Source organism: Siniperca chuatsi, linkage group LG11, assembly GCF_020085105.1.
Source record: "Siniperca chuatsi isolate FFG_IHB_CAS linkage group LG11, ASM2008510v1, whole genome shotgun sequence".
In the NCBI taxonomy this organism is placed as follows: Eukaryota; Metazoa; Chordata; class Actinopteri; order Centrarchiformes; family Sinipercidae; genus Siniperca; species Siniperca chuatsi.
The window spans coordinates 12,444,116-12,457,353 of NC_058052.1; the positions used below are offsets into that span (position 1 = coordinate 12,444,116).

General features: G+C 41.6%; 2 protein-coding genes across 5 annotated transcripts in view; both read right to left on the reverse strand.

Moving 5' to 3' along the window:
- Positions 1–313: 313 nt before the first annotated feature.
- gpr75 (G protein-coupled receptor 75) lies at positions 314–4,046 on the reverse strand. The gene is made up of 2 exons (XM_044214193.1): positions 3,523–4,046; positions 314–3,187 (listed from the first exon to the last, which is right to left on the reverse strand). Exon 2 carries the CDS (start codon positions 3,078–3,080, stop codon positions 1,422–1,424), a length of 1,659 nt encoding a protein of 552 aa, XP_044070128.1. The 5' UTR covers positions 3,081–3,187; positions 3,523–4,046; the 3' UTR covers positions 314–1,421.
- A 493-nt stretch (positions 4,047–4,539) lies between these two features.
- Positions 4,540–13,238, reverse strand: part of psme4a (proteasome activator subunit 4a) — a 28,565-nt gene continuing 19,866 nt past the window's right edge. For 2 of the 4 annotated variants that reach the window (XM_044214191.1, XM_044214189.1), the window contains 15 exons: positions 13,031–13,211; positions 12,866–12,935; positions 12,628–12,753; positions 12,384–12,536; positions 12,058–12,162; positions 11,858–11,949; positions 11,646–11,777; positions 11,321–11,529; positions 11,099–11,184; positions 10,825–10,953; positions 10,056–10,211; positions 7,038–7,200; positions 6,802–6,935; positions 6,471–6,611; positions 4,540–5,641 (listed from right to left, as the gene is read on the reverse strand). In XM_044214191.1, coding sequence (XP_044070126.1) covers positions 6,477–6,611; positions 6,802–6,935; positions 7,038–7,200; positions 10,056–10,211; positions 10,825–10,953; positions 11,099–11,184; positions 11,321–11,529; positions 11,646–11,777; positions 11,858–11,949; positions 12,058–12,162; positions 12,384–12,536; positions 12,628–12,753; positions 12,866–12,935; positions 13,031–13,211 — 1,871 coding nt within the window. In that variant the 3' untranslated portion in view covers positions 4,540–5,641; positions 6,471–6,476. The remainder of the gene's footprint in view (positions 5,642–6,470; positions 6,612–6,801; positions 6,936–7,037; positions 7,201–10,055; positions 10,212–10,824; positions 10,954–11,098; positions 11,185–11,320; positions 11,530–11,645; positions 11,778–11,857; positions 11,950–12,057; positions 12,163–12,383; positions 12,537–12,627; positions 12,754–12,865; positions 12,936–13,030; positions 13,212–13,238) is intronic. The other 2 variants (XM_044214192.1, XM_044214190.1) reach the window with 1 other exon arrangement.

Below are 13,238 nucleotides of genomic sequence, written 5' to 3' on the forward strand. Positions count from 1 at the left end.
AGCTATAGTGTGCCATATAGTCCCATTATATTAAAAAAATGCAGACATCTCTACGGCCGATATCTCCAAAACTCGGCAACTCACACCAAAACAATCTCAATGGATAAATACCACTACAGGTAAGAGGAAAAATATGTATTTTTGATGTTGGGGTGAACTGTCCCTTTAAGCTGCTATGGTAAATTTAAGGCCACCAGAGGGTGCTGACACTATCTGTATTGTTTAATTTTAATAGTTTCCACTTATGAAAACCTCCCCCTCTGCGAAACTGTAACTTCACTGTATAATGTAAAGAATACAAGGTCAACACACATTTGAAATCTAAGCATGTGGATATATTCTGAAATGCTCTTTAAGGCAGATTTGCAGTTCAAATGCTTTTACATGAATATATCAAAATAAAATAATATTAGTGGTGAGACATAAAATGCCAATTCAAACTGTTTTGTTGCTCTGAGTTAACATCCCTTTATAGGTCTAAGATAACACAAGTGTGTTGTTTTCACATTCTTAATATCAGCACAATGACAGACATGAGGCCTGAGATACTGTCAAGCAACGAGCATCATTTCATTAGCCAATGACATTGCTGCCAATTAATGTTAAAACTAGGGCTGAAACTAATGATTATCATATTTTGCGAGCCCAAGGTGACTTCTTCAAATGTCTTATTTTGTCTGACCAACAGTAAAACCCAAAGACATTAAGTTTACCATCATATATGACAAAGAAAAGGATCAAAGTTCAAGTTTGACATTTTTGCTTGAAAAATTACAGAAACAATTCATCAATCACAACAGTTGCAGATTAATTTTCTGTCGATCGATTAATCATTTTATCTCTAGTTGAAAAAGTGAAAGCACAGATCCACTGCACTTGTCAAACATTTATTGTGTTGAAAAGTTTATGAGGTTCACAAATACATTTTTTTTCTTAAGAAGCAAAAGTCCATCAAAGTGCCATCCACATGCCATCAACAGCCATGTGTGGGCCTGTGTAGGGTTTCATAGCAGCCCAACACTACAGCAGCTGATATCAGTGCTCAGCAACCTCAGCCAGAGAGGAAGCAGAAGTGAAACCAGCAGCTGCAGTCTTTGGCTGCAATGAAAACCTACACAATCCTGGGTTATAATGGCACATGCGTGTGCAACACAGGGTCAGATTTATGTGAAAATGTCAGTAACCGTAAATAACTTTTTGGAACAGACACCTTCATTACAAATCTATTGCTTGTTCTTAGTATAATTCTGGTTCTTTCATTTTTCCACTCAAGAAAACTCAACATGTATTTCCAGTGTAGAAGAGAACAAAAGGTTAATACAGATTCCAAATACATAAAAATGGGCTGTTTTCATGTTCCTCTTTTGATTCACATTTGCTTTAAAGCCATGTCCAAACCTTGCTGCTTAGCAGCTCATTAATTAGACTGAGGGAATGGGAATCTGGTGCACTGAGGTGCTTTCAAAGTCCTGTAGTGCGTCTTGGTGAGTGTGGTAGTGCATGGCTACATAAGACTTAGCAAAAGCAAATGTCTGAGAGCTGACAGGCTGCAGGCTGGTGGGGGAGCTGGGTCCTGCAGAGGGACTGCTGTTGTATATACTGTAGTAGGGCTCGATGCGGGTGTTGATAGGTGTAGACGTACTCGGGGGGCGAGGTTTGCGCACACCCGTAGCCTTTGGACTACCAGCACAATCCCTGGAGTGACTGGGCCCGCAAGCCTGGTCCACCAGCCTCCTGTGTGGCTTGGGTGACAGTACATAGGCTGAGTTGGTCTCATGATGGGAGGATTTATTGCGATTGACTTCCAGGCTGCCCTTCCCCATCGCATGCAAGCGCGTCTTTTGCTTGCAACAGAGAAAGCCCAGTGCCGCCCACTGAATACAGCACAGCACACGGCGGCGAAGGCCTGCACTGTTGCGTGAGTACACAAAGGGATTGATGCCCGACTTGAGAAAAATGAGCACAAAGCAGCACAGTTCAAACTGGTAATGTGCAAAGCTACTTTCTGGTGACAAAACATCCTGTGCCAGTGAAACTCCCATTGGCAAGCAGCAAAGCAGCACAGAGAACACTATAACTACACAGGTGACAACTGCCTTAGAGTCTTTGGCTGTGGCCAAGTTGACTGTAGACACCAGCTGACAGCAGGTGGCTCCTTGGGCAGCCCCTGGAACCAGAGGCTGACTGGTCTTGTTGGCATAAGAGTGTGTCTGAACATTCTGCAGTTTGTTGTAAGTCTGGTTACGGTACAGAGAGGGGCCTTGAACAGCACACTGCATGCTCTCAAAGCCTGCTGCAATGAGAGGTGGTGGGGGTGGAGGGCACGTGGCATCTACAGTGATGATGGGACATTTCCTCACTTGTGCATTCTTCCTCAGTGTCTGAGCAATCATCAGATAGGACACAGACACCACAGCTACACAAAAAGCAAAGTCTGCCAGGTAGACATACAACACAACCCTGGCCTGTCCACCTCCTAGGCCAAAGTGGGGCAAGCAGGGTCCATCTCTACGTGGGTACGCTCGCATGGTAAGGAGGGCAGCCATGGTGAAGCTGGATGTCCACAGCAGGGCAGTGAGGGCCAGTGTGCAGGGGAAGGAGGCGGTGCGGTTGGGCTGCTGCCCCAAAACCATGCGCAGTCTGTGCAAAGCGATGACAGCTACCGTCTCCAGGGACATGATGATGAAGCCCGAGCTGGTCAAGTGGAAGGCAAAGCAGAAACTCTTTGACACGCCATCCCCTCCACCTGCATCCAGGAAAAGCACCAGTGCAAACATGGGAGCAGTCACACAGCAAATGAACAAGTCACAGAAGGATAGGTTGAGGATCATGAAGTCAAAGTTGGTGCGGAACTTGCGAAACACTGGGTCGAAAAAGGACAGGAACACTACAAGATTGCCATAAGAGCCCAGGAAGAAGATGAAGATGAGGAGGAGCGAGCAAAAGGTCAAGGTAGCAGTGTGGATCACAGCCCAACCTGATTGGGTCTGTGTGCCCAGGGTGCCATTGAAGTTCTGCTGTCTTGGCACATCCACCAGGTCTGATGGTGTAACAGTGGTGTTCATTGTATTATTAACCATTTATAAAGATCCCAAAGTCATCGATTTCAACATTATTCCTCAATGTAGGATTACATGATGATCCCAGTATCTGCTGCCTCCGCCATTGCTGCCACCTTGGTAGAGTGCTAGAAAGGATACAGTCATATATTAGCTATTATATTGTGCAGCAGATCACATTTAATACATTCATTTGATGCAAGGGAGCAATGAATAGTTAAATTACCATTGAGTATAAATATGTACATATTTAATAATAAGCTGTGATGCACTACATGTTAGACACAATCTACAGTAGGCTATAGCTATGCACCACTGCATTTGGCCAATTATACCTTACACCCCCCCCCCAACACACACACACAGCGTTTGCTGAAATCCAGAGGAAATATGTGTACATCATAGTTTTCCTAATGTGTCTAGATTGAAAAATTTATACTGGCGATGAGAAAATGTAACCTACCATATGTAATCGATCGTGCGCCCATCTTCATCATCATTTGATACAGCCAGTCTTCATTTTAAAGCAATGATTGTAAGTGAAGGCACCGCGGCTTTGAAAAAAAAAACGTATTTCAACAGCAAATCTTCAAAAGCAGAGCAGCCCTTTGACAAACATTGACATAAATACGTTTCCTTACATCTTTGTATTCATTTTTAACGCGTATGCGGCGCAAATGGATGATAGCATATTGGTTTTCTTGGCGATATATCCATTCTTATACAGGAGCGACGGCCACTGGACGTGCACTGAAAAATGAGTATGAAGTCACTGCCTACGTATCTGGGCATGAGCATAACCACTGCATTCAAGTAGTCCATCTGTAAAAACTCCCCTCACTTCTTACTACTTATAATAATTTAACAGAGTAAAAAAGGCCGTTTTTCCAGTTTTACTACAGTCAAAATATTTGAAAGAGACCGTTAGCAAACGTCATGGCAACAAACCGTAGTTTTTATGGAAAATGGTGGCCCCTATAGTATTTAAGCTGGACAGGGTGACTTAAGAGGGATGTTTACACTGATTTCACATCGGCTGAGGCGTTGTTCGGCATAATAAACTCGCAAAATAAAACAAATTTAATACTATTCCCCCCCCCCGCGTTTCACTGCCGTCCTTGGAAGCAGCAGGTCAACGTGGTTGCTAGGCGACACGTAGAGTGAGGATTCTCTTTGAACATTTAAAGCAGGGACAGTAATCATGTGTCATGATACGCGCTCAGCAGGTTTGTATTCATATGCTCTGATTTAGTGAAATAAATAATTTGTGAAAAATATCACCACATTGCAGTCAGTGTTTTCTGTAGTTTCTACGTTTGCAGTGTGACACAATTTTAAGTTGCAAAAGTTATCTTTGTCTGTTTTTATGATAGTCATTACTTTCAAAAATCTCTCCTGGAGAAAAAAAAAGTTGAATTAGGAGTTGGTCTATTTACTACATATAATATTTAATAATATTTAAGAAGAAAAACATCAAATGCAAGTTTTGTTACAAACAATTTATTGTCATCTCATTCAATAAGCAAACAGTACATCTAAAAAAAAAAAAAAAAAAAAAAAAAAATCACTGCAGTTTTGGCACTACACTATACATAAGTGAGGTACTAAATGCTTCAATGCTTAGACTGATTTCAAGTCATCAGGGGAAAACATACGCAAAACAAAGGAATTTCATCTCATCTCACTGGTTTTTAGAAAAAGGTAAATGTAACCGAGCATAAGAGGGAAGAGGTCACAATTATGGACAGGCGGTTTGGTTATTTTCTTGCACAGAGACACATGAAATGGTAATCAAACTGTGCTCAGGTCATCACAGCACACGTGTCACATAGCACAGCAGTAGGGAGCTTGCCCTCTCCTTTCTCTGCAAAGGTAGATGATAGTAGGCTCCATTGCTAAAAGCTCAGCCATCTACTTAATATCAGAAATACTTTCTATGAAAAAATTAAAACTTAGCACTTCAAAAAAGTAAAATATAAATAATAAATAAATATGTTTGTGCATATTTGCTATACCATGATATATACATACATGATGCATATAATCATATATAGATCAAACAGCCACACAAACATTGTGTGTTGCAGGTTTAAGTCTAATCTAAAGAGACCATTGTTCAATAGTCAATTCTCTGTGGCTTGTAACAAACACTTCACTATTGGAAGATAGTAAAGAGTGTGTCCTACACTGGACAGTGTGTTGGCTCAGAGTTGATACTTGGGATAGAATCCTGAGAAATGTGTGGGACACTGGCAGATGTCTTCAAGCATCCCATATACACGCACACACACACATACACCCGTGCACATGCACACAAACAAACCAAAAAAGAAGGGGGGAAAAAACTGTACAGTAATGTTACAAACTGCAGGTCATTCATCCCTGCTATGATTGATCCTTAAATATTAAGTATAGTAGAAATGTAAATGAGCTAAATACATAAATACACAACTTTTCAATCCTTCTGTGTGCCACAACTCAGTTGCTTTGTGTGCCACTCTTCTTCCAGGGTGATGCTGGGTCTTTCATCAGGCAAGAACTGGAGCCTCCTCCCCATTGCAGGCTGGTATCCCAAACTGATACTAAGTGAAACACAAACAAACGTAACTGTAAAAACGTGGCTCAAGGAGTTCTCACTTATCCCTATAAAATTATCCCAGCATAACAATAATAATGATAATAATAATAACTTGATAATCAAGTTAAATGTTTTTTGGGGGTGCATGTGAACACATTCAGTGATATTTATTAGGGTTGGGTGATGTGTACCAAATTGGCATATGACGATGTCCATAGTGAAACATTGTGATGGGGGGGGGGCGCAATCCTCACCTACTCACCCGGTCTTTTTTTACTTTATTTTACTGCTTGTTTTAAGAGTAGCGTGGCTCCTTTAAGGAACAAGGAAGTGCGTCGTGAGTGACAGGTGTTGGCGATCAGAGCAGAAGGAAAGCTTAGCAGTGAAGTTGTCTAGTGGCAGTAAATGTACAGTCGAAGTTACAGTTTTCCCATGCTGCAGCTCCTCAATACCGAAGATGTTCCCATGTCTTGCTTCCCAGCTGCTGGGTAAAAGTGAAGGTGGTTAGCCCCAAGGTTAGCATGAACTTCAGCCCTGGAGGAAAACAAAGTCTTCCCTGTGCTTCCCGACCACGGTCTGAAAGCTGCAGCAGGAATGGATAACGCTGTCCATAAGTTACCTCATTAAGCAGATCATATGAAAAATATTTTAAAATACTACACTATTAGCTTTTTATTTGCAAAGCCTTTACTGCATTTTCAGTAACAACATTTTACCCGCAAAAGGGGGGGGGGGGGCTTTTAAATCACAATGTTAGAGGACTCAGTGGAAGATGGCATCACCCAACCCTAATATTTATGTTTCAAGAACAGTGTGGTGCTAAAATGCCTTACCAGGTTTTAGGCATAGTAACAAGGGGAGACCAGCAAGTCAGTCAGGACCAGCAGCTGGTCATCTGTGAACTGCTGCTTATGTTGCTGCCAGTTGTCATGGTGAGTCCGTCGGAAGTTTGACAGAGTTTTCTTCACAGTCATCTGGAAGGCCACAAACACAAATTATGGCTATTTTTCATTTCTTATTCAGTGAATATATATATATATATATATATAAAATTTTTATTTTTTGCAACTCAGTAAATAATTGATATTGCACAGGTTTTGTTGACAGGTTGAAAGATACTCCCACTGCAATAATAGAAAGGTGATTAGTAGGTATTACACATACTTCAATGGGTTGTGTGTCATTGAGGTGAGCACTCAGGTCCATCAACAGCTGGGGCATCCAGGTGGGCACATCATATGGGCTGGAGAGAATACAAGCACTCAACCCGAGAACACCAGCATGGCGCCGCACCAGGTCTACAAAACAACAACAGGAGAGATTCCATTAAAATGACAGAACAGCGTACTGAGTGTGTCATCACATATTCTGGAGTGGTTAACTCTAGATGAGTTCCTTACCAGCAGAGGGTATGGTGTCCACTATAGAGCCGAGCTCCCTCTTCCTCTTCTTAGGCAAGCAAGTCTTGCAGAGAGCCTCAAAATGTGCCTGCATGGGGGCGTCCATGGACAGGAAATTGCACTGAAGAAAGCCACTGAGTGTAGTGGCAGCCATTTCTCTTACCTAGAAAACAAAGGCAGAAAGAAGAGATGGGTAGGCTCTCGCATTTATTACATAATCGCCTAATTGCAATTATTTGAGCTCGTGATCATTCTGCATAATTGTTAGAATCGTTTCCATTCACCTGTATAAGAACAGCTGGATGAAACTAACGGATATGTTACATTTCCATCACTATTTCTACGTTGTTTTCCACCGCAGTGTTTCCCACACAGACTACTTGGGCGGGCCGCCATTAATGGCATTAAATTTGTCAATTAAATAGTGGACAATCCCCCCTCGCTCTAGCCCTCCCATGTGGTGTACTGACAATCGCACATGCCCTGCAGAGAAACACAGAGAGAGAGTCTCCTGTCATGTAGGCCTACTTATGCCATTTGCAAAAGCTTGTAAGTGCACCTGTTGGTGCAGATGTCATTCGGCACCATGTTGGTTTCGATCGTTCGATAGGCTACATAAACAACAAGCCTCCTCCACACGTGGCTCACCTGCTGTTGTGAAAACGGAATCGCGCGTGAAAAAAATCCAAAACGCAAGTTGTGTTTTTTGGGTGACTTTATAAAACATACTGCTGGTGAAGAAAGTCAACAGTGCAGACACATACAGGGAGAGAGAAACAGAAAGAGGCAGGGCGGGGCAAGCCGGTGTGCGTGCAGGAGACCAGAGGTGTAAGTGTGTATGTGTGTAGGTGTTCCAATGTTCAGTGCCAATAAATGGCTTTTCTTCTTCGTAAGGTGTATGTGTAGTATTAAACTATTATTAGGCTTATACTATAATAGTGGCATAAAATGAACAGAAAAAGACCATTAAATTGTTAATTGCAATTATTTGTATGACAATTGTCAACTAAAATTTCATGATTGTGACAGCCCGAGAGATTGGAAGTTGAAGTTCAAAGTGTATTGTGTCACTACAGTGCAGTATTAATTACAACACATTATAATGGTCCAACTGAGCACGTGGATTAAAAAGCTGATTATTCTGGAAGCTGCCAGTAATTAACATAATAATGTCCTGAAAGGAACAAGGAAGTAATTGAAAAACAAAAGCAGACATTGCTTACAATTAATTGGAATTTGGCTTCAGGATTGTGTCTGTTAACTGGATAATTGAATTATATTTTATACTACACGGTAATTCCTAACTTTACAATGTAAAGTGTCACTTATTGAAACATTACAAATTAGCGTTAAGGCTGATATATACTAAAAGAGAACCAGGTTGAAGAGAACCAAGTCATCCAAAGGAGGAAAGGCTTGCATCCTCCCTCTGTGTGCATCATTACTGGTGCTCTATAGTTTTGTTTTTATTTTACCTCTCTTTTCCCTGTATACCAATAATTGTGCTCCTCCATCAAAATAATAAACGTTTGAAGAGGAAATAAACTTAATATACCCTCTCAAAAACCATATTGAGTCCTATTACAAAATTGAGTTGCATCTCTGTGTGGTCTTTTTACTGCCCATACTAACACACAAGCCCCAGCACCTTACTGACAACCTCTTCCTGCACTGTATAAGACACACCACGGCAGCAATGTCATTAGGCAGGGTGTTCCACTAGTGTGTATACTGGCCAGCTGGACAGAAATAGCAGCCAGCTGGGGACTGGGGGTGGATGAGTGTGTGTGGGGATACTTCTCTATAATGTGAGCTAAAATGGTCTGTTGCACATTTTATGTCTCTATTCTCTATAGTGAAATTCTCAGCAAAAAAAGGAAAACTTTTAAAGGGGTATTATGCAGATTTTTGAGCAGCGTTCTCCAGAGGAAAGATTAAATAGGACCACTAGGACAAACAGGTTACAGCCTTCCGCTTGGGTGCATTTTTAAAGCATTTTTGTATAAACAGATTTTTTTTCTCTTAAAAACGAAGGTACATTACTCATGAGTTAAGCTTGTTTTTTTGTGTGACATAGGTTACCTAGTAATCAAATAAAAGACAGGGGTCATTGCATGCATAAAATGTGTCTTGGTACCAGTGAACAATTAATCGAAATATTATTGAAATAGCAATATGGCCAAGACCAATATCCAAATCGCAGGAGCTGCAATTTTTTGATAAAAAGGTAAAATGTGTCACAACATACAGTTATAAATGAAGCATTGTGGTGCTATAGAGATGCCCCAGCCTACAAATCATATTCTCCAGATGTAGGGGAACATTCTTGTTTGGTAAAGACCCCATCATCATCATCATCATCATTTTTATGTTTTTCAATGAAATGCAAAAATGACCATTCCCACTAAAATTGTGACTCATATTGCAATCGCAATATCTGTCTAAATAATTGCAACACGATTTTTTTTGCTTATTGTTCAGCCCTAGTTGGTACCAGTGTCAGCTAGTTAAATTCTGTGAACATATGTATTTGTCTAATAAAAGGAGATTCTGAAGAAATGAGAGCAACGAAAGTGTCAAATAGCTTGTAGGCCTGTAAATCAGGCTTAGGTTAGTTTAAGAGGCCAAATAAAAATGGCTACTTCCATCCATCCCCCACTTCTCCTTTGTCTCTACTCCATCCCTCTCCCTCTCATCCTCCTTCAATCTGAACGTTATCTCCATAGCAACAGATTACTGCAGCCTGTGGTTTCCATAGCAACAGCTAGAGGGCCAGAGGGAGGGGGGAGTGGAGAGCCAGGAGGAGAGTGCTGAATCACTACAGTGAAGCTGAAAGGCAGTGAGAGTGCCTGGTAGCATAAACAAGCATGTATTGGCCAATAGCTTGGCGATTATTATATAATCAGACTGCCATGTTTGTTCCTTTTCCAACCATCTTCCAGTGACAGTTATGTCAGACTGACTACATGTTTCATATTTTGAATGGCTTTAATGTTGTGAATGAATGGTTGTTTTTACCTCTAGCTGCTCATCCTCCAGCAGTCGTATCACCAGTGCCCGGACATCATTCACTGCTTTCTGGTCACTCATGAAGGTGAACAGGTTGTAAAAAACCATAATCTGGAGGTATGTGAGCACCGTGTAGCGAGCGTGCCAGGAGCTGCTGCCAGCAATCTGCAACACACAACAACAAACCCGTCCCACATCAGTAACATATTCTGATCATTTGTTTCACAAAAGAAACAGACCGTGCCCTGGATGAGTACACCATTTAGGTTTTTTGTAATGGAGCTCCACTTTTGGGGAATGCCACTCATTTTGAAAATGTATACAATATCAAATGGGTTACAACAGTTAAATCAGAATTTGTGAGCACGAACAAGTCCAAGCAGTCGATCTCTGCATGTGTGTCACACCAATCCACAGAAAGGAACTGTTCAGTTTCCAATCATTAGTTAATTGACTTTGCATTTTATGTTGGTTATTTCTCTTTATTTCTCAAGTGAAATTAAATATTATATTAATACTACCAGAAAATCACCAGAGAATCCTCCAGAATATAGTCACAGTTATCTTTTCCAGGTTCTCTCATTTATTTTCTAGGAAGATGCACAGTACTGTACTGACACAATATATTATGTCACAGATTAATATAAGCGTTTTCAGCAAAAATCTCATTCAGGTGTCATTCCCTTTAAACATTTCTTCTTTCTGCTTATTAATCTCAAAATTAAGTTATAAGATGTAAGGTTCTGTAGAAAGCCCTGTCATGTGTGATGCAACTCACCTCCTGCAGGGCAGTGAGGACCATAGGGATCTGTTCTGTGTAGAGAAGTCCCTGAGACATCAGAGACAGGCAGGTCTTTGCATCCCTCTTCAGTTCATCGTAACTGTCATCATTCTCAACTGGAGCAATCTGGAGCAGAGGTCAGACATAGGTTAGCGGGAAGGCAGGCGTCATTTTATGTCCTTTTATGGTGTATACATTAATAGAAAAATTTTAAGTTGGTAGTGACAAAGCTAGTGGATCAAGGCTATGAATGAATGAGTGAGTGTTTCACTTTGAAGAGCAGGGGAAGCAACCGTAGTTGTTCTGGGACAGCCGTGGAGAAGGAGCGACCAGCACTTGCAATCAGCCACTTCAGCACTGCAGACATTTGAAGACAGGAACTTTTATGTTAAAAGAATGATCCTCTGCTTTAATTGTGAGTGTTTGACAAAAATAAATGTATTTTCTGCTTAAAATTAAAATTAAGAGTGATGGTGATAGATCCTCGACCGACCTGTTTTTAGTAGCTTGATGGCTTGCGTCCTCTCATCCTGCTCTCCCACCTCATTCTCCTCAATCACGTGGTTCTGGATCTCCTCATCACCCTCGGTTAGGGGCTTAAGCTTCAACAGAATTCGCTCTGTGAAGTCCGAGATGCGCGGGGACGTGGTTGGCTGAGTGTATGGCAAGCTGACATCAATCATGAAGATGTACGTGAGAACACTGGAAGGATACCAAATCAAAGAGGATAAGATGAGACACAAGAAAATACAGGGACAGTTTTAAAAAGTTAATAATAACAAATAGTACATTCACTAGGGGTGTAAAAAGGACCTCACCTGCCTATTCGTTCCCGTACATTCTTGTAGACCTGTGTGAGTTTGGGCTCCAGGTATTGTAGCAACCTGTGGAGGAGCTCTGGGACACGCCACTCCTGCTGAGCTAGGCCTCCTTGCAGCACATAGAGACGACTGGAAAGGAACAGAAGCACAATCATCACAGTTTGTCAGTCACATCAACATCTGCATAAGGCAGCAACCTTTCTACTCACCAAGCATCGACAAAGGAGCCCCCCTCTCCGTTGACTGGAGACTCCATTAGCATCTCAAACAGCCAGTGAAGCTTGCGTGGGTCTCTACTCTCCTGTACGCGACAGAAACAACAAAATCATATGGAAGAAAGGATGAGTGACACAAGTTTAACAAATGGAAGGATAAAAAACATGATGGATATAAATGAGCAAAAGCTTACACAGGCTGTGGCAATGCAGGTGCCCCAGTCTGCATACGTTTCTATTGTGATGTTGGACAGGGCTGTACGGAGCAGTGGACACAACAGCTCCCAAAGGCTGTCAACCTGTAAAAGAGCACAAGTGTATGTACTGGTTTGTTCATGTTGTAACATCTAGGGTCTGGAAAGCACCTTCAGAAGCCTATGAAATTATTTTAGTATTTTCATTCAATTTTCACTTTTCACTAAATTTAGATGACTTTTCCAAGAGAGGTATTGCACAGAGACTGACCCAAAGAACGTGGAACCTCTAACCACCTTACTACGTGAGAGTTTCAAATCCATACCTTTGAGTAGCTCCAGTGCTTGCAGCCTCTGATCAGTCCAGAGATGATCTCTGCAACACAACGCTGCTTGCTCTCATGGGAGTCGGCCACCAGGCGCTCCATGTGTGGCCGCAGTAGAGGAAGAAAGGCATCGCTGAAATTGCGGAACAATCCCTGGAAGAGCAGGAGAAGGGAACAAATGAATATCTTCACTGGCTGACTTTAGTTGTTTTCTGCATTTAACACTACTCTCAGGGAATCTCACCTTGAACAAACAGAACCTGCGAGGGCTGAACTTGTCCTTGCCCTTACGGTCCTCAAGAGACAGAAACTCAATGAACTGGTTGATGAATACTGGGTCTGAGAAATGGTCAAAGATGATCTGCTCCCGCTGTTAGGAAGGGCATAAAAATGAATTTTACTAGATGCAGTTAACATTAAGCCACACTATTTAATGTTATTAAATTTATGTTTAATTTTTATCAGTATGATTGTGCACAAACCTCTGTCATTTCCTCTCTGGTCAAGTTCTGTTTGGGTTGCTCCTCCAGTGGTGCATACATCATCATTTTTCTACAATAACAATAATGAGGTGATGTTAAATAAAAACAAGGTGAAAGAAAAAAATTGGACAGAACTGAGAAACACAGGCATTATAAAATGAGAACCTTGGCCAGCAGTAGTATCCCCAGTGAGTCTTTTCCACAAACACACAGCCATCCCAGTCCTGCTGTGTGCGTGGCAGGGTGCTGCTGTTATATTGGAGCCACTGGTTGTCTTGACGGTCCCCTGCTACAATGCCACTTAGCTCCTTCACTCCATCTACCAAAGATGAGTGTGTTTTAGAAACTATAATTAGAAGGAAAATGAGATACA